The sequence below is a fragment of the Mytilus trossulus genome, chromosome 6 (genome assembly GCF_036588685.1).
Source record: "Mytilus trossulus isolate FHL-02 chromosome 6, PNRI_Mtr1.1.1.hap1, whole genome shotgun sequence".
NCBI lineage: Eukaryota > Metazoa > Mollusca > Bivalvia > Mytilida > Mytilidae > Mytilus > Mytilus trossulus.
In genome coordinates, this window is record NC_086378.1 from 52,524,722 (window position 1) to 52,549,431 (window position 24,710).

At 31.7% G+C, this 24,710-nt stretch overlaps 1 protein-coding gene across 1 annotated transcript in view; it reads left to right on the forward strand.

Annotated features, from left to right (window-relative positions):
* Positions 1-23,218, forward strand: part of LOC134721516 (enhancer of mRNA-decapping protein 4-like) — a 41,278-nt gene extending 18,060 nt beyond the window's left edge. Inside the window, exons 16-28 of the mRNA XM_063584592.1 lie at positions 2,092-2,203; positions 3,926-4,600; positions 4,851-5,033; positions 5,972-6,022; positions 6,410-6,482; positions 6,962-7,211; positions 8,004-8,159; positions 16,874-16,989; positions 18,565-18,730; positions 19,265-19,451; positions 19,950-20,166; positions 22,200-22,363; positions 22,941-23,218. Coding sequence (XP_063440662.1) covers positions 2,092-2,203; positions 3,926-4,600; positions 4,851-5,033; positions 5,972-6,022; positions 6,410-6,482; positions 6,962-7,211; positions 8,004-8,159; positions 16,874-16,989; positions 18,565-18,730; positions 19,265-19,451; positions 19,950-20,166; positions 22,200-22,363; positions 22,941-23,121 — 2,531 coding nt within the window. The 3' untranslated portion in view covers positions 23,122-23,218. The remainder of the gene's footprint in view (positions 1-2,091; positions 2,204-3,925; positions 4,601-4,850; positions 5,034-5,971; positions 6,023-6,409; positions 6,483-6,961; positions 7,212-8,003; positions 8,160-16,873; positions 16,990-18,564; positions 18,731-19,264; positions 19,452-19,949; positions 20,167-22,199; positions 22,364-22,940) is intronic.
* Positions 23,219-24,710: the final 1,492 nt, after the last annotated feature.

Sequence of the window (24,710 nt, forward strand, 5' to 3'; positions counted from 1 at the left end):
TCTTCTGGTAAAATGTTATTTGTAACATAATTCGGCTTTTCAATTAAAAAGATTTATAAACATTTTTATGCTCCACCTACAATAGAAGAGGGGCATTATGTGTTTATGCCCCACCTATGATAGTAGAGGAGCATTATGTTTTCTGGTCTGTGTGTCTGTCCATCCGCCAGTTCGTTCGTTCTTCCGTTTGTCCCACTTCAGGATAAAGTTTTTAGTCAAGGTCCAATCAACTTGAGAAACTTAGTATACATGTTCCCTATGATATGCTAATTTTAATGCCAAATTAAACTTTTTACTCAATTTCACGGTCCATTGAACTTGGAAAATGATAGTGCAAGTGGGGCATCCCTGTACTTTGGACACATTCTTGTTTATCATGCAAAAATTGTGATTTTTTTTCAAATAAATACAAAAAATAAACCAATTTATTTAAAAATGTGTACTCTGTTGAAACACAATTTAAGATAAGTGATTCATCTGAACCCATGAAATCCATTAAAATAGTTAACCACTAATTCTTATGAATTCCTCCCTATCTTGCAACAAATATTGATATTTAGAAAAGGTTTACTAAAACTGTGATGTCAGATGGCTTTGATATATTTAGTATTTTATTTGACAAGGAAATCTCATGAAATATAGTTACAAATGGTGCATACTATTATAAAATGGAAGAAAAATTAAACATTTTATCAGTCTGGATATTTTTACACTCTTCTAAAATGTTAGAAAATTGTTGTGAGATTTCCACTGAGAATGGAAGACTTGTCACAAGTGGAATCAGATTTTATTTTAATATGTCAAAATGGGTTAATCTTCATGAATTATAAACTAGTGTGTTTTGTGTTGGAAAGTTAGAAAACAGAAAAAATCAAAATGATTAGAAAATGAAAAATAATTGTTAATAATATTTTGCCTTAAACTTGTATAGATTTTTACAACCAAACAGGAAATGTAAAGTTAAGTAGTTCTAGCAAAGGCTCCATACATACAAAGTTAACATTTTTGACTTGCAAATATTTTGACAAAAAGAGTTAAATTTGATATAAACTTTAATGAAAACTTGTTTGCTTCAACTTCAAGGTTTACATTACAATGGACTAAGAATTGGCAGTAATATTTTATACAATATGCAGTTTAAATTTTGAAATGTGTTGCTTTATTCCAAAGATTTTTGAAATTTTCTGTTTTCTGACTTGAGAAATTGCACCATAATATAGTACTTGTCTCATCTAATCACAATACTAAACCTGGGGTAAAGATAACATAACCAGTCCATTCACATCATTACATGTGTGTATCAGTCAATTCAAACCATCTACTTATGTATATACATCAGTTCAAGTAATTACTTTTGTGTAACAATCAATTCAAACCATTACTTCTGTATATACATCAGTTCAAGTAATTACTTTTGTGTATCAATCATTTCATGACATTACTTTTGTGTATCAATCAATTTATGTCATTACTTGTATACATGTGCAAATTTGTGTAATCCTTACATTTGATTTAACGGTACCAATGTGACATACATTCTAAAGAATAATTAAGAACATCTTCATAGAAAGAAATCTTTATCTATTCTACATATGAATATAATATTGTCGTTATAATATTGTTGAATATACAGTTGCGTAATTACCGCGGTAAATGACGTTAAGACGTTTACCAATTATATGAAAATGTCCAAGAATGTATAAGGTAATTTACAACAGTGTTTTTACCATAAAAATATAAAAATAAGAAGATGTTGTATAAGTGGCAATGAGACATCTCTCCACCAGAGACCAATTGACATAAAAATTAACAATCATAAGTCAGCATATGGCTTTCATCAAAAAGCAAAACCTATACAGCATAGTGACTAGTCAGCATTTATGTGTAAAAAAAAATAAAAAAATACAATTTTGATAACATCAACCACAAAATTAATTCACATGTCCCTCTGGTATCTTTCTCCTCTCTTTAACTACAAATTTGAGTCAACAACATTGAACAATGATATATATACTGTTAGTGAGCATTTTCAAAATACCTTACAATACCTACATGAAATTTGTATAATGTTTAATTTTCTGAATTTTGTAGGTATTCAAGATGCTTTATCAGATCTGAGTATGGATACTAATAACCACAATAGTAGTCAAGATCTATCACATCCATTACTGCTAACTCCTGATGCCTTTACCTCTAGTCCAAGGTAAGTCTAGATTCTACTCCTCACACTTGCTACCATCATTTTTGTTAAATTGTCAGCTAGTTATTACTTTTAATTTTGAGTTTATTTTTTTTATTAAGAATATGTTTTAACTCCTTATTATTTATTGGTTAGAATAAAGTTTTATGACATCTTTGAACATGTTTAATGTCAAATAACTCAAAATAAAGTTTTCCCAGACCAGATGATAAAGGGCTAACTATTTTTTGTCATCAAAATTAAGTAAAAATTTCCATATATGAAAATACATGACTAAAACTACAGTACTCAGTGCTTATCAAACCTTTCAGTGAAATGTGTTCAAGTCACTTCATCTTTTTAGCAGTTTTGTTCTCTAGCTTTTAACTAGATTTGCAGAATATTAACACAAATATATTGAGATCACTCAAATTAAACACTAAATACATAGATATATATATATACTTGAATGTATGATTCAGGGTAAATTTGGAATTTTTAGATTATATACTATTGTCTGATATATTTTGTAACTCATTTTGCAGTAAATTCTCAAAAGATGGTACCCCGTTATCAAAGTTTGACTTTGGTGACATTATTCTGACAGCTGGCTTGAACTTTGGAGTCTTGTAATTTATTTTTAATTATTTCATTATTGTAAATGTAATTAAATCGTTGTAATGATCAATTTTAATGAAACATTGTCCTCTTTGTTTTAATGTTCTCAAGATGTTCATCTGTCTGTTAAAATCCTGATTTATATTGTGACACAAGTTTCTTGCACGTATTTAATGTTGTTTATACAAACAGAATGAACAGAATGAAATATCATGATCATTTGCATTCAACATTTTGAACCCCATATACTACATACAGGCACTACTAAGTAGCAAGTTTATGGAGCTTTTGACCAGTCAGTCAGTCAGTGATATTTGTATCCACAAAAATAAACCACATACATGACATACTTTATATTGGAATGGAACCTATCTTTGAAATATGCATGGTCACATATAAGGAGAGGAAGATCTAAATTGATTTTGTGGTAACCTTGTCTAAGGAATTGAAAACAGACCTTTTTACATCAACTCTTTTTATTTGTAAATCTTTCCTTATTGTTTGACTTTGTTATTGTACCAGTTGTAATACTTTATAGTAATAGTAATACTTTAAGGCATTGGATATTTAAGCTTGCTCACTGAAGACCTTACATTTTGTGGGTGAAACTTTCTGGGTTTGAAAACACAAAACCAGACAAAATCTTGATATTTATATGTTGATATTTTTTTCCAGTTAAAAACTTTCAAATTTGATAGTTGCCAGAGGAGACATGTTTCCCCAACTCAAACTGTAGACCAAATTTTTAAATTTTAAAATTCCTTCAAATCTACAAAGTAGATTTTGTTCTATCTAAAACTTACTATGTCATTTTTTATGGATTATAGAGAATCTATAGTGTAGCATTCTCATTCTGTCAGAAATATACGATTTGTCTTGATATAAATGTGGATCATGCAAAAAAAAATTATTGCTTAATTGATTGAAATTTCTTTAATCTATCTGTAGTCATTTTCCAGAGAACAGAGAAGGTATCCTAATTATTGTTATTTAATAACACCTTAACATTAAAAAATTAGAGTTGCTGATGTAAAAAAAAATTTGATATAGTTTGCTTATTCAACAACAATTTTTACAGTGCTTCCCTTTATTATCACATTGATTGTAAATTCATTTTTTATCCTCCAGAAAAGCACAAGCAGATACCACAGTGGAACAAACAAGAACCAGTATGGGATCCAGTACAAGTTCATTTACTCATGTTACTGGTTTACAAGAAGAACTTTACTCTCCACGTAGTAGTCAGGGTAACCAGTCTGTAATTTCAGAAGGCAGTACCATCACTCAGACTCCTAACTCAAAAGAATATTCTCCACATATTGTAAATGGGGAGACAACTCCAGGCTCAGTTCCACTACCACCAGTGTCATCTACAGAAGAGAATGAGCTAGAGACACCTAAGTCTAAAGCTCAGTCTGGGGAAAACACTCCAATATCATTAGAAAGACTTAACAATGTTTGTATGGATGATTTCTTTGATACACAAGGTAGTCGTCAGACCAATGAAAGGACTTTGGACACTGCCAGCACGACTGGATTTGAGGTTGTTGAAGGAAGTCAGAAACCTAAAAGTCCTAAGGAATCATTTGATGAAAATGATGAAGAAGTTGCTGGAGTTTTAGGTGAAACGTATGACGAAGAAGACAGCAAAGATGTGGAAGGAACTCAGCCATTTGTGGAACAGTCTTCTGAGAAGAGTGACATGAATTCAACACAAGGAAGTGACAAGGTTATCAGGGCTTGGCCCCTCCCACCAGATGTCAGCAGTGAACAGGGGGAGGAAGAAGAAGAAAATGAACAATGGTATGTTTTAACAATTAAGGGTTAGCACAATGTCATCGATACAGTAGAAACATCTGAAATTTAAAAGTGGGTTTCTATATATGTTAAGAAAATAGTTGAGTTTTCCTACAAAATTTGTATATAAATCTTGTGTTATGAATTCATAATCGGTCTTTATTCAAATATATATTTGACTCTTTCCTTTACATATCGCACATAAAAAAACACATGTCCAGAACATTTTAGTGTAAAATAAGATGTTGTTTTTCAGTAACTATCAGGATCAAGATGACGGTGATGAGGATGTTCAAGTAGAGGAAGAGGAGGTGGTATGTGAAGAAGAAGAGGAGGAGGACACCAGTAGAGAGAAAGAGGAACCAGTGCCAGAGGTCAGCAGTGAAGAAATAGAAGAACATATATTGGAGGAACAATCTGAAGAATCAGAACAGGAAGGGTAAATTTGTCATAGATTCTTATAAGTTTTGTTAAAGTAGCAATTCTTCAGAGAAAACAGGAAAATTTAAAAAGTGGAATCCCTTGAATTGGCAAGGCTGGTGATAAGGCTCACTAATATGATTTAGTTATCATTGTGTTACACAAAAAGAATTGTGCCTGTTATTGTTTTTAGTTTTCCGAAGGGACAAAAAAACAAAAAAAACTTTTTAAGTTCAAGCAATAATTTTTTAACTGTAATCCCATGATTAACCATATTTAGTTATTTTTCATTAACAGAATACATCATTAGATAAAATTTGCTCTGCATCCTTGTATTTAAAATAAGCTATATCTTGATGGCAATGGTTTCCCTAATTTGGACACACATTACATTAAATTCTTAAGTGTGAAATCAAACATACATTTGGGAACTTTTTATAGATGACTATGCGTTATATACTTTGCTCATAGTTGAAAGCCATACAGCTGTGACCTATAGCTGTTTATTTTTGTGTCATTTGGTTTCTTGTGGAGAGTTGTCTCATCAGAAATCATACTACATGTTCTTTTTTGTAAAAAGAAGATTTCATAAAATTAAAGTATGTAATGAATTTGTTCACAAAATATTTATATGCCTTTATTGGTTTTATGAGATCACCAAAGTGAAGGCATAAGGTGAATTGATAAATGAACTACTGCACATATGTAAAGTATTTAAACAAATTGTCTTTTTTTTTGGTTTCAACTGGTCCTATCTGATCATAGAACACACAAAAGTTATGCTATGATATCGTATAAGGTCATCTGTATCAAATTATTGGCAATGCCACTTGTTAGATAATAGATATTCAAAAAGCTTGTGGGGAAAATGGGCTAAGGAATTATAAAGCAGACTACATGAAATTTATTTTAAAAGTGCTTAACCTAGTACTGACATTAAAAACATTGTTTTTGCAGACCCAAAGAAGCACCAGTGGCAGAAAAAGTCAAGCCTCAAATAATAATTAAGTAAGTCTGATTACTACATAACATTTTTCCTTGTAAACAACTAACAACTGCTATTTCAATGGAAATTTTATATTTGATACATAAGTAAATTTAATGATTACACAAATTTGAACATGTATACAATTTTAATGTGCTGTTTGTACTCAAACTGATAGTAAAAACTCTAAAACCAAGATTAGATTGCTAATCACAATTTTGAAACATGCAAAATTCTAATATTTTTTTTCAAATATTTGGTACTGATATGATATATGATATCGATAATTTTAAGTTCCATTAAAAAGATCTAGAGTTCTTTTATCTCTAATTACAAAACTAATTACATGAAATCTTAAAACAGAGTGTTTGAACAAATTCAAGAATAGCCTTTCTGTACTCTTTTTACAGAGAAGTACCAATTAGAATCCAAGAAGTGCGAGAGATTGTCAGGGAAACAGTAGATAGGAAGGCTTTGTCTCAGGTAAGATCAAAATTGTCAGAGAAACGAGTGGGATCATTGTCTAAGGTATCAATGAAGCATTACATAAACATACGTTGTCGTTATATAGTCCACTTTTACCTTACCCTTGTCTATCTGCCCCAAATCAGTTTCCATTTGTTAATTTAGTTTATCATGACCAAATGTTTTGAAACCTATGAACACAGCTTATTGCCACAACAAACATATCAAGTTTGAATTTGAGTTGTGTCACTTTTACAGTTCTTGAGTAATGTCCCTTTATAAAATTATATGTAAGTGTGGTCATCATATGTGTCTTACGGACACAATCTCCATTTATTGCAATTGGGCAAAGTTAAGGCCTTTTTATCATACATAGAATTATTCAAATGCAAAAGAATGATCAATACATTATAAAACATATATTGCCTTCAAAGGACCCAATACTATTTTTTTCCTGAAAAAAGTTCTAACCAAGTGTACTTTTAAATGTCTCACAGCTTCAAGACAACATACAGAACATCCTAAATGCTTTGGAATCTCAAAATGGTGTGATAGAGAGACTGCAGGAGCAATTAGCTGACCAGCAGGAGAAACAGAATGAATTACAGAGACAACAGATAGAGATAGAACAACTCAGACACATGTCACAGCAACCTCAGCCAAACATTGAGGAACACTTAGGCAAATTAGAGGGCATTGTTACATCTCGTGTGGAGAGAATGTTCACTCAGCATGCTCAAAAAGAGAGTATCCTTTCATTACTTTGCTATTTATGATACTTGTTAATTTTCGTGATAACATTGTTTATTTATGTATGAAATGGTGATGAAGTGGGCTAAAAAAATTGTAAAAACACTGTTTACCATTGCACCATGTATTCATTCCATTGCAATAAAGTATTTTTTTTTTTTTATTTCTTCTTGATAGGCTCACCCAACATTTGCATGTAATGTATTATGTAATTTTTATTAACCAGTAGTTAATCAGTAAGTATTCACAGGCTACTTTATCCTTATAAGTTTTTCATTAATTAATTTAGTTTAAACATATTTGATTATAGTGGATTGGGAAACAAGTTTTGCAACTAATATTAATCCCTTTCCACTTTGCGGGTGCAAGTGCTGCCTTGTAGCAGCATTAGCCTACTCTTTATCGAAATCTACAAGGGTGTCTTTAACGTGCAAGAGATATGGCTCTCTCTTAACACTGGTCAGCCATTTATCGCCCCCTTCAGACGGACTATCATTGTTTCCTCAAGACCATACTCACAAATTTTAATGCAACAGTACACAAGAAGATCCACATCTGATATTCTGAAATTTTGCAATTTGCCACATACAGAGAGGGTAAAAAAAAAAAGGATATTCTACTGCATATACCTTAGTGATGGTTGAATATTGACAATATTCACTTGTTTAAGAAAATACATGAAAATTACACCAGCTATCCAACAATCAAATCAATCATTCTTGTACATATACATGACTACAAACTCAAGTTAATTGTTTGACAAACATTACTTTCATTAACATAAACAAGATCAGAGAATAAATCACATCATGCAGCAGTCAGAGACGAGAGAAAAGCAGCGACACGAACGATTACAACACACACTGGTACAAACATTGCAGAAGTCTGTAGCTAGTAATGTGGAGGACCAGGTCAGGGATGAAATGAGAAATACAGTCTTACCAGGTTAGTTATACAGCAGCTAAATGGTGTACCGGGAAAAGAATTTATATGAGGATGGGGAGGGAGTTAGATTACTGTGGATTCGTCATTAATTGAAGGATACCAATTTGTATGGGTATAAGTTAACTGAGGACTTAATGTTCAACAATGTACATTTTTTTTAAAGCTCATGTTTAGATTTGCAGAACTTCAAAAAAAAAATTCCTTAGTTTTCCTCAATCTAATGAAATTGCAACACTTGAAGAAAGGATTTGAATTTTTTCACTTTGGATGGATGATGTATCCAACAAAATAAATGAATAACTGATTAAATTTTCCCCTAGTTTCAGTTTTTAATAGAAAAACAAATTTATATGTTCTTTTTATTCCGAGGCCAAGTTGATAATATTATTAGTTATCTTGGTGTAATCAGGGGTGTACAGAATTTTACACCGTTGTTGAAAATCCATACACCCTGAGGCCAAGCCGAATGGGTGTATGAATTTTCAACAACGGTGTAAAATTCTGTACACCCCTGATTACACCAAGATAACGAATTTATTTCTTATGAACAATTCCTTTCCTCATTTTGAAAACAGGATGTAAAATTGTAAAAATGGTAATGAAAAAATTTCCAGCGTAACATTTTTTCAATGTTCATGTTGCTGCACATTGTCAAATACTTTTTAGCTCCTCACCCAAAGGGCCAAGTGAGCTTTTCCCATCACTTGTCGTCCGTCGTCCGGCGTTAACTTTTGCAAAAATCTTCTCCACTGAAACTACTGGGCTAAATTTAAAAAAACTTGGCCACAATCATCATTGGGGTGTCTTGTTTTAAAAATGTTTCTGGTGACCCGGTCAACCAACCAAGATGGCCGCCACGGCTCAAAATAGAAAATGGGGGTAAAATGCAGTTTTTGACTTATAACTCAAAAACCAAAGCATTTAGAGTAAAACTGACATAGGTATAATTGTTTATCAGGTCAAGATCTATCTGTTCTGAAATTTTCAGATGAATCGGACAACCCGTTGTTGGGTTGCTGCCCCTGATTAATTAATTTTAAGGAAATTTTGCTGTTTTTGGTTATTATCTTGATATTATTATAGATAGAGATAAGCTGTAGAAAACAATACATGTTGGTAAAGTAAGATCTACAAATAGGTCAACATGACCAAAATTGTCAGTTGACCCCTTTAGGAGTTATTGCCCTTTAAAGTCATGTTTTAACCATTTTTAGCTCACCTGGCCTAAAAGGCCATGTGAGCTTTTCTTATCACTTGGCGTCCTTCGTCGTCGTTGTCGTCGTCTGTCGTCGTTAACAATTTTTCAAACATCTTCTCCTCTGAAACTACTGAATGGATTTGAATGAAACTTAGCATGATTGTTCCTTAGAGTATCCTGCACACAGTGTGCGCTTCGATTTTTGATCCGTCAAAAAACATGGCCGCCGTAACTTAAAATAGAACATAGGGGTCAAATGCAGTTTTTGGCTTATATCTCAAAAACGAAAGCATTTAGAGCAAATCAGACAAAGGGTTAAAATGTTCATTAGGTCAAGATCTATCAGCCCTTAAATTTTCAGATGAATCAAACAAACCATTGTTGGGTTGCTGCCACTTAATTGGTAATTTTAAGGAAATTTTGCAGTTTTTGGTCATTATCTTGAATATTATTATAGATAAAGATAAACTGTAAACAGCAAAAATGATCAGCAAAGTAAGATCTACAAATAAGTTAATATGACCAAAATTGTCAATTGACCCCTTAAGGGGTTATTGTCCTTTAATGGCAATTTTTCACAATTTGTTCATCATATTTGCTAACTTTAAAAAATCTTCTCCTCTGAAACTACTGAATGGATTTGAATGAAACTTAGCATGATTGTTCCTTAGAGTATCCTGCACAAAGTTTGCGCTTTGATTTTTGATCCGTCAAAAAACATGGCCGCCATTACTTAAAATAGAACATAGGGGTCAAATGCAGTGTTTGGCTTATATCTCGAAAACGAAAGCATTTAGAGCAAATCTGTCAAAGGGTTAAAATGTTCATTAGGTCAAGATCTATCAGCCCTGAAATTTTCAGATGAATCAAACAAACCATTGTTGGGTTGCTGCCACTTAATTGGTAATTTTAAGGAAATTTTGCAGTTTTTGGTCATTATCTTGAATATTATTATAGATAAAGATAAACTGTAAACAGCAAAAATGATCAGCAAAGTAAGATCTACAAATAAGTTAATATGACCAAAATTGTCAATTGACCCCTTAAGGGGTTATTGTCCTTTAATGGCAATTTTTCACAATTTGTTCATCATATTTGCTAACTTAAAAAAATCTTCTCCTCTGAAACTACTGAATGGATTTGGATGAAACTTGGCATGATTGTTCCTTAGAGTATCCTGCACAAAGTGTGCGCTTCGATTTTTGATCCGTCAAAAAACATGGCCGCCGTAACTTAAAATAGAACATAGGGGTCAAATGCAGTTTTTGGCTTATATCTCAAAAACGAAAGCATTTAGAGCAAATCTGACATGGGGTAAAAATGTTCATTAGGTCAAGATCTATCAGCCCTGAAATTTTCAGATGAATCAAACAAATCATTGTTGGGTTGCTGCCACTTAATTGGTAATTTTAAGGAAATTTTGCAGTTTTTGGTCATTATCTTGAATATTATTATAGATAAAGATAAACTGTAAACAGCAAAAATGATCAGCAAAGTAAGATCTACAAATAAGTTAATATGACCAAAATTGTCAATTGACCCCTTAAGGGGTTATTGTCCTTTAATGGCAATTTTTCACAATTTGTTCATCATATTTGCTAACTTTAAAAAATCTTCTCCTCTGAAACTACTGAATGGATTTGAATGAAACTTAGCATGATTGTTCCTTAGACTATCCTGCACAAAGTGTGCGCTTCGATTTTTGATCCGTCAAAAAACATGGCCGCCATTACTTAAAATAGAACATAGGGGTCAAATGCAGTGTTTGGCTTATATCTCGATAACCAAAGCATTTAGAGCAAATCTGTCAAAGGGTTAAAATGTTCATTAGGTCAAGATCTATCAGCCCTGAAATTTTCAGATGAATCAAACAAACCATTGTTGGGTTGCTGCCACTTAATTGGTAATTTTAAGGAAATTTTGCAGTTTTTGGTCATTATCTTGAATATTATTATAGATAAAGATAAACTGTAAACAGCAAAAATGATCAGCAAAGTAAGATCTACAAATAAGTTAATATGACCAAAATTGTCAATTGACCCCTTAAGGGGTTATTGTCCTTTAATGGCAATTTTTCACAATTTGTTCATCATATTTGCTAACTTAAAAAAATCTTCTCCTCTGAAACTACTGAATGGATTTGGATGAAACTTGGCATGATTGTTCCTTAGAGTATCCTGCACAAAGTGTGCGCTTCGATTTTTGATCCGTCAAAAAACATGGCCGCCGTAACTTAAAATAGAACATAGGGGTCAAATGCAGTTTTTGGCTTATATCTCAAAAACGAAAGCATTTAGAGCAAATCTGACATGGGGTAAAAATGTTCATTAGGTCAAGATCTATCAGCCCTGAAATTTTCAGATGAATCAAACAAACCATTGTTGGGTTGCTGCCACTTAATTGGTAATTTTAAGGAAATTTTGCAGTTTTTGGTCATTATCTTGAATATTATTATAGATAAAGATAAACTGTAAACAGCAAAAATGATCAGCAAAGTAAGATCTACAAATAAGTTAATATGACCAAAATTGTCAATTGACCCCTTAAGGGGTTATTGTCCTTTAATGGCAATTTTTCACAATTTGTTCATCATATTTGCTAACTTTAAAAAATCTTCTCCTCTGAAACTACTGAATGGATTTGGATGAAACTTAGCATGATTGTTCTTTAGATTATCCTGCACAAAGTGTGTGCTTAGATTTTTGATCCGTCAAAAAACATGGCCGCCGTTACTTAAAATAGAACATAGGGGTCAAATGCAGTTTTTGGCTTATATCTCAAAAACGAAAGCATTTAGAGCAAATCTGACATGGGGTAAAAATGTTCATTAGGTCAAGATCTATCAGCCCTGAAATTTTCAGATGAATCAAACAAATCATTGTTGGGTTGCTGCCACTTAATTGGTAATTTTAAGGAAATTTTGCAGTTTTTGGTCATTATCTTGAATATTATTATAGATAAAGATAAACTGTAAACAGCAAAAATGATCAGCAAAGTAAGATCTACAAATAAGTCAATTTGACCAAAATTGTCAATTGACCTCTTAAGGAGTTATTGCCCTTTAAAAACTTTTTTCACAATTTGTTCATCATGTTGACTTACTTTAAAAAATCTTCTCCTTTGAAACTGCTGTATCAATTTCAGCCAAACTTAGGCTAAATGAGTTTCAGAGTTTCAGAGTATCTAGTATAAATTTTATATTTCATTTCCTTGTATGTCAAGAAACATAGCTCCTATATGGCTAAAATAGAACATAGGAGAAATTGATTTTTTTTTTGGCTTTTGAAGAGAATAGGACGATTTAAAGAACATTTAAATAAATTGACAAGCCAAAATAATCATTGATGAGAGATTAAACCAAAAAAATTCAGGTGAGCGATTCAGGCTCTTGAGAGCCTCTTGTTTCATAAATCTTAGTAATCTTTTACAAAAATCTTCTCCTCTGAAACTACTGGGCCAAGTAAATTATAGATAGAGATAATTGTAAGCAGCTAGAATGTTCAGTAAATTAAGATGTACAAACACATCACCATCACCAAAACACAATTTTGTCATGAATCAATCTGTGTCCTTTGTTTAAATTTCACATATACCAAGGTGAGCGACTCTAATTTACTTTTTTTGGGAAATGAAAATTTTTGTGTTCTTTTTAGTGCGGTGACTGAAGGCAGATTTTTTCGAATTTAATCTCCCCACCGAACACACACCTATATAATATATCGTTGGAAAGAGGAAATCGTGATCTATAATAATATGCCTGTCGTCAGGACCTGATATGGTCACATATTTTACAAATTGAGGTCAAAGGTCATATGTAAAAATCTGTGAAAATTTAGGAGGGTTTCAATTTTGACATTTTTTTCTATTTCTAAACTGTACCTAAATACAAATGATACTGTTTTGGCTTTAGTAATGTTTATTATTATACATAAACCTAAATCATTTAGATTTGTTTATCAAAAAAAATACTAAAACGACGTTTAATAAACAAAACTTCAAAAATCAAGTTTTCAACCTATAAAATGTTTTGAGCACCTTAACCTTATGAAAAAAATCGATTTCAGGTAAAAAATTAAGTGTCATGCAAGACAATACTTTAAAATTATTTTTTAAACTATCATATTGGGTGAGGTATGAAACCAAAGCAATAGAACTCTACAGTCAAATATGACTTCAAAATGTATTTGCGGATACTTCAGTTTTTTTATAGACTACTCATTGCTTTTGGGTTTTTTTTCACAATTATTACTGCTTCCATAGTATTATCTGTTGTTACATGTATTATACTCTGGTTAATATCTATTACATTATAGTTTTTGTACCTATATCCCCCCTTTTTGCCCTTGCAACGTACCACAACTTCAAAAGTATTCCATATGAGAAAAAGAAGATGTGATATGATTGCAAATGAGACAACTCTTCAAATGAGAAATAAATTAACAATTATGGTCCCGTATGGGCTTCAAAAATGAGTAAAAGTTATACTGCATAGTCTTCAATTCCCGAAATGAATAATGTAAAACAAACGAAAATTCTAACGGCTTGATTAATGTTAAAAATAAATCAGAAACAAACAAATATAATATATAGAAACAAACAAACACTGCATTACCGTCTCGTGACTTGAAACAGACACATACAGAATGTGGCGGGTTTTAACTTTTTTACGGGCGCGCCAACACGTCCCTAACCTGGGAGCTAGGACCGTGTGTACCAGTGCAACAAGCTACCAAATCAACCTTTATATCCATCTTCTTCATTGTCATCAGCCGTCACAAGACATTTTTTTAATATTTCTATCCATTTTACTCATGACCACAGGTCTGCATTTGAAAGGTTCTGCTAAAACCAAACACGTTATTTTGAGTTTTCCCTTACAAGTGCAGACAAGGTTTTGTAGGAAGTCCGAAGACATTTGTTCCTAAAAAGACACCAGCTTCAAACCATTCCTATCAATTCATCCAAGATTTAACAGATATCTAAAAGGGGGGTTTAGGAATTTCGAAGGTGTGATGACTACCATATGCTTGTCTGCAAATTAAAGATGCTGGGGAAACATTATACGAGACATACACACTATCTTGAATTCGCTCAATTTCATGGTTGGCAACACATTAGATAACGTCGCACTTCACTTTAAGAAGCATAAAATCCATTGGCATTCAAAGTTTGAACAGGGTGTTTTGAACTAAACTCATGGTACATTTGTGAAGCCAATTCTAAATGAAAAGGAGTAAAAAGAAAATGGCCACACAAACGATTGACTCAACAATTGATTAGCATTTATGCAATTGCTCTGGTGCCATTTCCTGAAAAAAGTCTTGGCTGTATGCAGTTTTATCGAGTAACCATAAAATGAATTGCAATAAATACAAAGGCATTGACTGAATGGAAGAAGGAAGAAACAATTCATCCGAAGTTGGGTATTCTTCTGTAGAGTTTCGATGTCTTTTCTAAATATACTTGCAGCGGAATGAAATATCTGTCCGTTATTTGTATCTATTACAGTTGACATTGCGATTTTGAGGTCAGTTTTCAATTTGTCTAGCAGCTGATATGGCATCTCAAACAGTTATTTTGCTACTGAATATTATGTTATATTTGCCTTGAACTTGTTGAAGTTGTTTGACAGCTGTATTTCTACAGAAATCAATGAGTTTCGACTGCATTTTATAAGTAGAATATTTTATATTTTATATTAGAATCAGCCGGAAGGAAAGATCTATGATATTTATAAAGTAACGGTGTCATAAGGAATGACCATTAAATCATTATCAATAGCCAAAATAAAATTAGTAAAAGCAGTATAGGGATCTGAGATATCTGCTTCCACGGGTTTGGATTTTATTTTCTTTTTTCTTTTTTTAGCAAATTATTTGCAATGCAAACAAAATGACAGAGTGCTTGAAGTTTAAAAGATGGACGGGAAACTATTTCAACTTTAACTTTGTCTGACACGGATAAAACATTCTAAATACGCTCATCTGATTCAAACTTGAGTAGTTTTTGATCTTTTGAAAATGTTTTGTTCCAACAAAATAAAAGCGCTCCAGTTGAACGACTGCATTCTAGAACGCCTACAAATACCCGAAACTACGGGACAACAAATAATTGTATGTCGTCATTGAATATCAGAGATAAGAAGCTTCTTTGCTCTAAAAAGGGGAACACATATGTTTACTAGTGTAACTTTTGTAGCACGAACGATGATAATCTGCCTTCACGGAGTTCTTCAAATTAACATGTTCACCTCATCCAATCTTTTATCCAATGCAGATACAAAAATCGACTTCTCTATACTGGTAAATTAACTCAAAATTTCAGTCGAATTTTTTTTTGGGGGGGCATATTATTTAAGCACTGCATAAAATTTAATGACTTTTGTCTTTTATTTGGACTTAAAGGAGCAAGTTGCAACGGACTTGACATATCACGGAATATTTACTGAAACTATCCGTCAATTATTTTGATTTTACAATAACACTTTTTTTAATGTTTCATAAGAAAAAATCATAGAATATAAACATATACAAATAACGTATGTGGCATATATCAGTGCACTTTGATAAAGATGTGTGTATATAATAGCGAAAAAGGTAGTATATTCAAATATCAGTTGAGAGCAAATTATTGACTAATACACAAAATGTGACGGAAGGCAAGTGATTGAGTTCCGTGTTGAAATTAAAGTTTTTACCTCATTCTTTTTCCATTGATTTCTTAAGGTTTTTTTCATATTTTGGTTCCGAAATTTTGATCACTTATTAGTTTTATGAAATGCTATATGCTTAAAATATAATGGGATAATCTTTATTACTACTATGAAGAAGAAACTAAAGTTTGTGTCCAAATTTGCAATTAAAATTACCACAATTTTAAACAGTCAAACTTCGCAAATTTTATAGATTAGAAGAAAATAAAGTACTGAATAGAATATTTTGACATATAAATATAGCTTCAGGAAAAACTTTTTCGATTAAATGTAGACAAACAGACACAATTTTTCATTTTGAAAAAGGGGGGTTGAAACTCTCCAATATACTACTAGTCATTAAAATGACTTTTTAGAAAAATGTGACCGTACGAAATTCTGACGACAGGGCAAAAACGAAAGAAGACATATTTGTCTTTAAGTTAAGACCATTTTTAGCCGTGTGTTATTTGGGGAGATTAACCTCGCGATCTAGACGACTTTTTACACTTCTGTCACCGCACTATTTGAGCTTACAGAAAAACATAAAAACTAAATATATTTTTTTTTTTTTTTTTTATTTTTTTTAGCATTTTCTTCTCAATTATTTTTTTTTTCTATATTTTTTTTTCTTTATCTTGGCCAATTTTTTTTCATACGAAAATTGTTTGGAAATGAGGGAAATGACAAAGATCTGAAATATATCTGGAATATTTACATTTGTGTGAAGTCTGAAAGGTTAAATATTTGTTAAAAAAAATGTTGTCTTACTATTATATTGTAAGGGATTGGTTGAATGTGGTCATGATTATTCTTACTTTTCAGCTGTAACAAGATCTTTAGAACCTGTTAAAGAACAGTTGCATCAAGAATTGGCACAAAAATTAACAGCGACTGATTCATTACTGAAGGATAACATTGGTAAAATGATTCGATCTAAGGTATGTTGAAAGATTGTTAAAAAAGTGTACTTCTAGATATTAAACACAGTCTTAATGAGCAAACACCTCAAATTTGTTTATGTCCCAATTATGTATTTATGGGTATTTGGTTTTAGGTCTGTGTGTCTGTCTTTTCGTCTATCAGTTTGTTGTTCTTCTGTTCGTCCATCTATCATGCTTCAGGTGAAAGTTTTTAGTCAAGGTATTTATCAATTTATGGGCATTATATATTTTGATCTGTGCTTCCATTCGTTGGTCTTTCGGTCCGTCTGTCAGTTTGTCCCACTGCAGGTTAACGTTTTTATTCAAGGTGTTAAACAATTTATGGGCATAATATATTTCTTCTGTGTGTCTGTTCATTGGTCTGGTCCTTCTGTCAGTCTGTCCCACTTCAGGTAAAAGTTTTTAGCCAAGGAAGTTAACAATTTTTGGGCATTACCCGTATGTATTTATACCCCCGCTTTAAAAAAGGGGGGTATACTGTTTTACCTCAGTCCGTCCGTGAGTCCGTCCGTGAGTCCGTCAGTCAGTCCGTCCCATGAATATTTTTCGTCGCATTTTTCTCAGGACCTACAATACAAGGATTTCTGAAATTTGGTTTCAGGGTTTATCTAAGTCAGCTATACAGTGTGATGCGTTTTCAAATTGATCACTTGAAACTTCTTGTTTACCGAACACTTGTATGATTTTACACATGATAGCCAAGTTGAAAATTTTCGTCACACTTTTCTCAGGAACTACAATACAATGATTTCTGAAATTTGGTTTCAGGATTTATATAAGTTAGCTATACCGTGTGATGCGTTTTCAGATTCATCACTCGACAACTTCCTGTTTACCTTACACTTGCATATTTTTATACACTATTTATTTTTTCGTCGCATTTTTCTCAGGACCTACAATACAAGGATTTCTGAAATTTGGTTTCAGGGTTTATCTAAGTCAGCTATACTGTGTGATGCGTTTTCAGATTGATCACTCGACAACTTCCTGTTTACCGAACACTTGTATGATTTTACACATTATAGCCAAGTTGAAAATTTTTGTCACACTTTTCTCAGAAACTACAATACAAGGATTTCTGAAATTTGGTTTCAGGATTTATATAACTCAGCTATACCGTGTGATGCGTTTTCAGATTCATCACTCGACAACTTCCTGTTTACCGCACACTTGCATATTTTTACACTATTTATATTATCCACTTGCGGCGGGGGTATCATCAGTGAGCAGTAGCTCGCAGTTTCACTTGTTTGTTCTGTGTATCCTCTCGTTGGTCCACCAGGCAGAGGAAAAAAACGCTGTTGAAATCTTTGATGCAGAAAAAAGTACAAAGAAAAAAATAATATATAATATTTTTTATTTTGTTCTCTCCTTTCAGTAACCAAGCCCTGGACATGTTGAAGGGTTAACAATATCTGTCCTCTAATATCGTTCTTTGTTGTCCTCCTAAACTGTTGTAAAATAATTTCGGTCACAGTGATTTAATATGTAACATAATACACAATATTTTGCTTCCAAAAGATATGATTGGATCATGAAACAGACTTCATATCTAGCCTTTATAATTTTCAGCAAACAACAGAAGCCATAGGATTAGCTGCAGGCAATGCTTTACAGACTCCAATACAGGCAGCATATAGAGAAGCATTCCAAAATATTGTTATACCTAACTTTGATAGGGCCACTCAAAATATGTTCCAACAAGTCAACGAAGCATTCACAAAAGGAACAAAAGAATGTAAGTGAAGTTGTAGCACAATTTTTCTTTGGTTCAGTGCAGGCATTCGCATGTAAATGTATATGGGTCATTGAAAAAGTTGTCAGAAAAGTGTTTTCTAAAGCTGTATAAATTGATTTTTTTTATATATATATTTGGTCATTTGAAAGATAAAAAAATAATTTTACCTATATAAATTATTGAATCTTCTGTTTACTTGAGAAAAGAATTTGTTTTAATTTATACACTCTTGCAAGATGGTCAAGTGATTAATGAAGAATATTTATTAATTGCACATAGCAAGCAATTAATTTATATTAAAAACCCTCACTAAGAATGTGGTCTGAATTGCATGCACCTTTAGACTTTGTGTGTTTGACCAATGAATATTTTTGTGACACTTTTCTCAGTGAAAAGTGCTTATTCAAAAGATTTTTTTTTTGTTGGTTTGTCCTCCAACATTGTCAAATGTATAAACATGTATCTTCTTTTATATAATTTCATTGTAGCTTTATTTATCATTTAAAGGTCTTTATAAAAGCATTTGTATTTTAGATATCAGAACATTGGAAACTCATTTGGACGTAATTAAACAGAAACATACTGAGGCAAGAGATCCTATTGTAGCTCAGATGAGGAAATTAGCTGATTCTTTCCAGACTTCTGCTGAATCAATGAAAGCACAAGTCACAGCCAGTATCCAGACTCAAGTCCAAAGTGAAATGCAGAATTCTTTCCTCAGGTATGCTTTAAAAAAGTACATGAATTTGCTATAAAAATGATAACCTAAGGTAAAGAAGAAAACTGGGTCCTCAAAATTGATTGATAAGCAATGAAATTCATTCAGTATCCGAAAATGTCAACAAAAACAGAACAAAAATTACTACCATTGGCGGTTGGGACTGTAACCTAGTATAAAGAGTGTGTGCCTGTCATACAAAAATTTCATTTAAATTATCTCCATAAGGCAATTTTGGATAAAATTTGTAGAAATGATGTATAGAAGTGTTCTTCAAATGATCCCTATTCGATTCTGATTGGCTTAATTTTTGGTGAAATAACAAGGTGAAACATATTTTATTTTAAAAGTAAGGGATTGATGTTTAACAAATTTGATTCATGCCTCCATAATAGATTCTTTAGGTGGCTACTCTTTTGAAAGCACCTTCCATTGTCCAGTGAAAATGGAACAGCTATGATTTTATTATAACATTCTTAAATACTAGTTACTTTTTATTAGTCTGCAGGAAACTTTGATCAGAGCTGTAAGGCAAGCTGTAAAAGATGAAGTAAATACTGCTGTCCAAGAACAAGGAGCTACCATTAGTAGTAATGTACTTGATGCCATGAGATCAGGGGCAGCTACTCCTATACCTACTAGTCCTGATCCACAACAAGCTAGAACACATATCATGCAGTTACTCAGACAGGGACAATTAAATGCTGCATTCCAACAGGTATAGGAAATAAGGAAAATGTTTGTAACTGTAAATTCATAAATAATTGCAATGTTTTTATTCTTGCGAAAAATGCAACAGAGTTTTAATGGCAATAATTTAAACTTGCATTTTGATATATTTTTTTATGAATTGAAGAAGATTTTTCTCAATATTTTTCAAAAATTAAAATCGCATTTTAGTCTAAAATGACCAAAATCCCAATAATAAATGCATGCAATCATTTCTGCAAGTTGATTAAAAACTCAGTTTGATATTTGCATGAAAAAAATATCCATTGTGTTTGACCTGTTGCACATTTTTTTTCTGCCTTAGGCTTCTGTGATATTATCCAATTATAGTCCTGAGGTATCCACTGTATGGACTCTACTAACTGCAGATTCATTAGGTTCACTTTCGTTTGTAATTATAGTCTTTGTATGATGTTGATTTGTTATATCAACCTAAGAGAAGCATATGGAATGAGGACAGAACCTGAGGTAGATATGCTTTTCTAGGTTGACATAACATCTTATTGACCTCAACAAAGGCTACAATTATAATATTATTAATAACTATTGCATGCACAATGAAAAATTGAAAATTTCTAGAATGTATTTTTAGTAACATGCTGTATACCCTGTGCACCATGTTGTTTTTGACGTATAAAAAGCTAAACACAACAGTACTGGTGAACTTGTGATAAAGTTTTAATAAATCACTACTCCTTAAAAACATTAATTAATAATATTAACTCATATTTAATTCATGTTCAGGCAAGATTAGATTTGCTGTTTCTTTACTTCCAGATAATAACATTTTGAGTTGTACATTGTTTTTAATTTTGTCCTCCATAATGCAAATACTGTGAAAGTATTTTAATTCGTGGGTATCAATTTTCGTGGTTTGAGCAATATTTACATATTTGTGGATTTTTAAATTCGTGGATTTTAGTTTTCTAAAAAATAAAAATGAAAAAAAAAGCCTTTAGAAACAAAGGTTACAAATAGTCTGGATCGAAGGAAATTGCAATGTAAACATTGACCCGTGTAAATGGTAGTGATAACACTAATTAACCCATGATAAAGTGATCAACAGATTTAAGACCATCAAAGGTGTTAATTAGGCCATAAACATGTCATCTAAATGAAACAGTAACATAAACAAATGCTATAAATGTATCTTGATTTGTGAGGTAATTCTTATCAAAATCAAGCCCAGCATGACATTATTATTTCCCATATATACGAGAACTATGAGGATATGAAATGAACACTTTATCATACTAGCATATCAATACTGGAAATCTGACGTTCATCTATCAAAAATATTTTTTATGACAATTAAAAGATAAAAAGTTGTACAGTTTTATTAAAAATTAGATGGGTATAATCCTGCATACGGTTGTAATTCTGTGACAGCTATAAAAATATTCTCAGATTTGGCGTTATTCAATGTATTCTCTATATAATATCGGTAGTCAAACCTACCGATGGGGATATTTCCATTGCTTGATTTGTACAATGGTTGTTTTATTTCGTTGGACACTTAAATTCATGGATAAAGTCATCCACGAAAACAACCAAAATTGGTACCCCATGAATAAAACTACTTTCACAGTAATAGAAATTGATATTTGTCTTTTGATAAGGGTTTGTAGCATTATTTAAAATTCAGAAAAGTTAAACTGCTGTAATTTCTGGATTTTTTAATCATTTTTTTTTCAGATTTGTTGGGTCTCTTTGCCATGTTCAAAGCCGAAATAGTTTTAATTTCTGGTTTTCATTATAGTGCAACATAACTTAAGGGAAGGATCTGTTTGCCTTATCTTTAAGCAAGTAACTTTATATTTGTTTAAAATCTTTAGAGTTCTGTAATTTTGAAACAAGTTGGAGTTTGAGAATATAAGTTGGCATGAATATTCACCACAACTAAAAAGTGATATGAGTGTCTGATCTCAGAACATGAATTGTACAATTTATTTGTTACCTTACAAAAATAAGAATCATGACTTATATTTCATCTTTTAAAACTGTGTACTCTTTATTTTGTAGGCTTTGTCAGCAGCTAATTTAGAACTTGTAGTATTTGTATGTGAGACTGTGAATCCTGCTCAGATATTCAACCAAACGCCATGTCCCCTAGAACAGCCAGTTTTGTTATCCCTCATTCAACAACTGTCTGCTGATATAGGGCAAAATACAGAACTTAAACATAAGTAAGTTTCAATTTTATTCATTTATTGTGTTGCTTATTTAATTAATATCCCAGTGCCGAGTATTTTCATTAGTGTTGGTATAATTTACACTTGTGTTAGTAAGATTTTCACGTGTATTTTGTATTCCATGGAAAAAGATACTGAATTTTACTTATTCTCAAATGTCATGGAAAGCACTTCTCTTAGATTCAATCACCCATCATATTAAGTGTTTACTTGATTTACAATTCTTGCAAAATCTTAAGAAAAAATGCAACCGCCCATAAATAATTTCTTTGTGTGTTACCCATCCCCCACATTGATCAACTTTGGAATAGCTGTTATATGAAAAAGAAGATTTTGGATGATTGCCAATATCACAGCACTTCACTAGAGAACAAATGAAACAGAAATTACCTGGTGTAGGTCCCTGTTCAGCCTTCAACAATCAGCAAAGCCCATACCTCATTAGATTATTTGAAGTTCCTCCTTAATTTAATTTCAGCAGTTCTTAGTTCAAAAATAAATAAGTCAACACTCTTGATAATTTGGTTGTAATTTTATAGTAATCTTGACTTAAACTTTTGTTTCATTACAGATATTTAGAAGAAGCTGTGATGAATTTAGATTTGACAAATAAGATTACACAGGAGCATATGAGAGGTGTATTGTACAGTCTGATACAGAAATTAAAGAACTATATCAGTCTGCATCCAAATGATAAAACATGTAGACATCTTAAAATGTTACAGATGGCATCAGAATCTTTACTGAAGTAGATGGAATCAAATTTAAATAATGGATTTTAACATTCAATTGTGTCAAGACTCAAAGTTAACGTTGATAGTATATTGTTGTTATATTTCTTTTTTTAAAGAATTAAAATATTTTAAAATATCATGTGTCATGATAGTAAAGGATTGAGTTTTTCAAAAGTGGTAAAAGGATTTCTTATTTTATTTAAATTTAAAAATTTCATCTGTAATAACAACTGTACATCCACAATATTATACAATACAAAATATGTTTTTCTTATTCCCACTTCCATTTGGTTGTATTTATGTTGATATTTTTTTTTATTTCCCAGAAACTTTAGACACATTAGGAATAGAGAAAAATGATCATTCGTTTATCTATGCACATATTCTGTAGTATAAAAAACTATGAATCTTATTTAACACTGATTCTCTCATTAAATTGATAAGGGAGCGGAAAATGTGAAATGAGTAATCAGATTATATCACTTCACCCTAAACAGATTTAAGTTTGTTCTGGTAAAAAAAAAAGTGATTTTGAGGAAGAACAAAAGTTATCTATTTTTATCATAGAATTCGAATTTTGTGTCAAATTCAAATGACTCCTATTATTTTTTCTAATTTTTTTTTTGCAACTTCTAAGCCAATTCATTCTTCTTCAATGTTTTGCAGAAAAAGTGGTACAAAAAACATTAACTTTTCAAAAGGGGAACCAACTCAGATATGTTCCTACAGTATATTTTTGAAAAGGAAAAATTGAAGGTCAAAGTTGAATATTATAATTTGGCTGTTTGAAACGATTAGACAAAGTAATCTGTCAAAAGTTGTTTAGATGTAGGATAGTCATTAACCTATTAAACTATTAGTGTATTCATGAAAACTCAATATAGAGGCAAATATAATTTAAAAAAAATACTTTGTCTATGATATCAGGTTTTTAGTGATATATAGTAGTTGACATAAACTTTCAAACAAAGTTCCATAAGTCATCATGGTACAAACCAGTGAGGAAAAGTTATGTTCTTTGTTGTTATGTTTTATTAATATTGTATATTTTTGTATCAGTATTTTTTTATGCTGCCAAAATGTACCAGCATGCAAGTGCCATGTAGCATTTAGTATTGATTCATGAAGGATGTGGAGCTCTTTAGTTTCTTAGTGTCAAATGATCAGAGTTTATTTAAGCAATATCAAAATTAATTTACTGTTAATTCAAAAATTATTGCATGTATTTATTATTCTAATGCAATTATTTTGTAACAATTGTTCTGATTGGATAACAGCAAGCGTAAAATTCTCTATCTCCTTGCCTGTAACTAAGGAAGCCGACATTTTGAATTTCGGAATGTATTGACATGTTATTTCTACAATAATAAACAAAAAAACTCACTTGTTGTGCCTACAAATATTCTTTTTATCAAATTTTATTACATTCTGAAGCGGCACAGAAGCCAGAAAACGACCGGTGTTTATGTTTGACGCCGGAAGCATACCTATGACGTCACCTAGTGTAGGGACCAAAGAACATAACATCTTTTCGCGGAATTTTCTTTAATAAACATTTTACACTGAAATAATGATTGAAATTTAATTATAAACTTGTTTTGCATTAG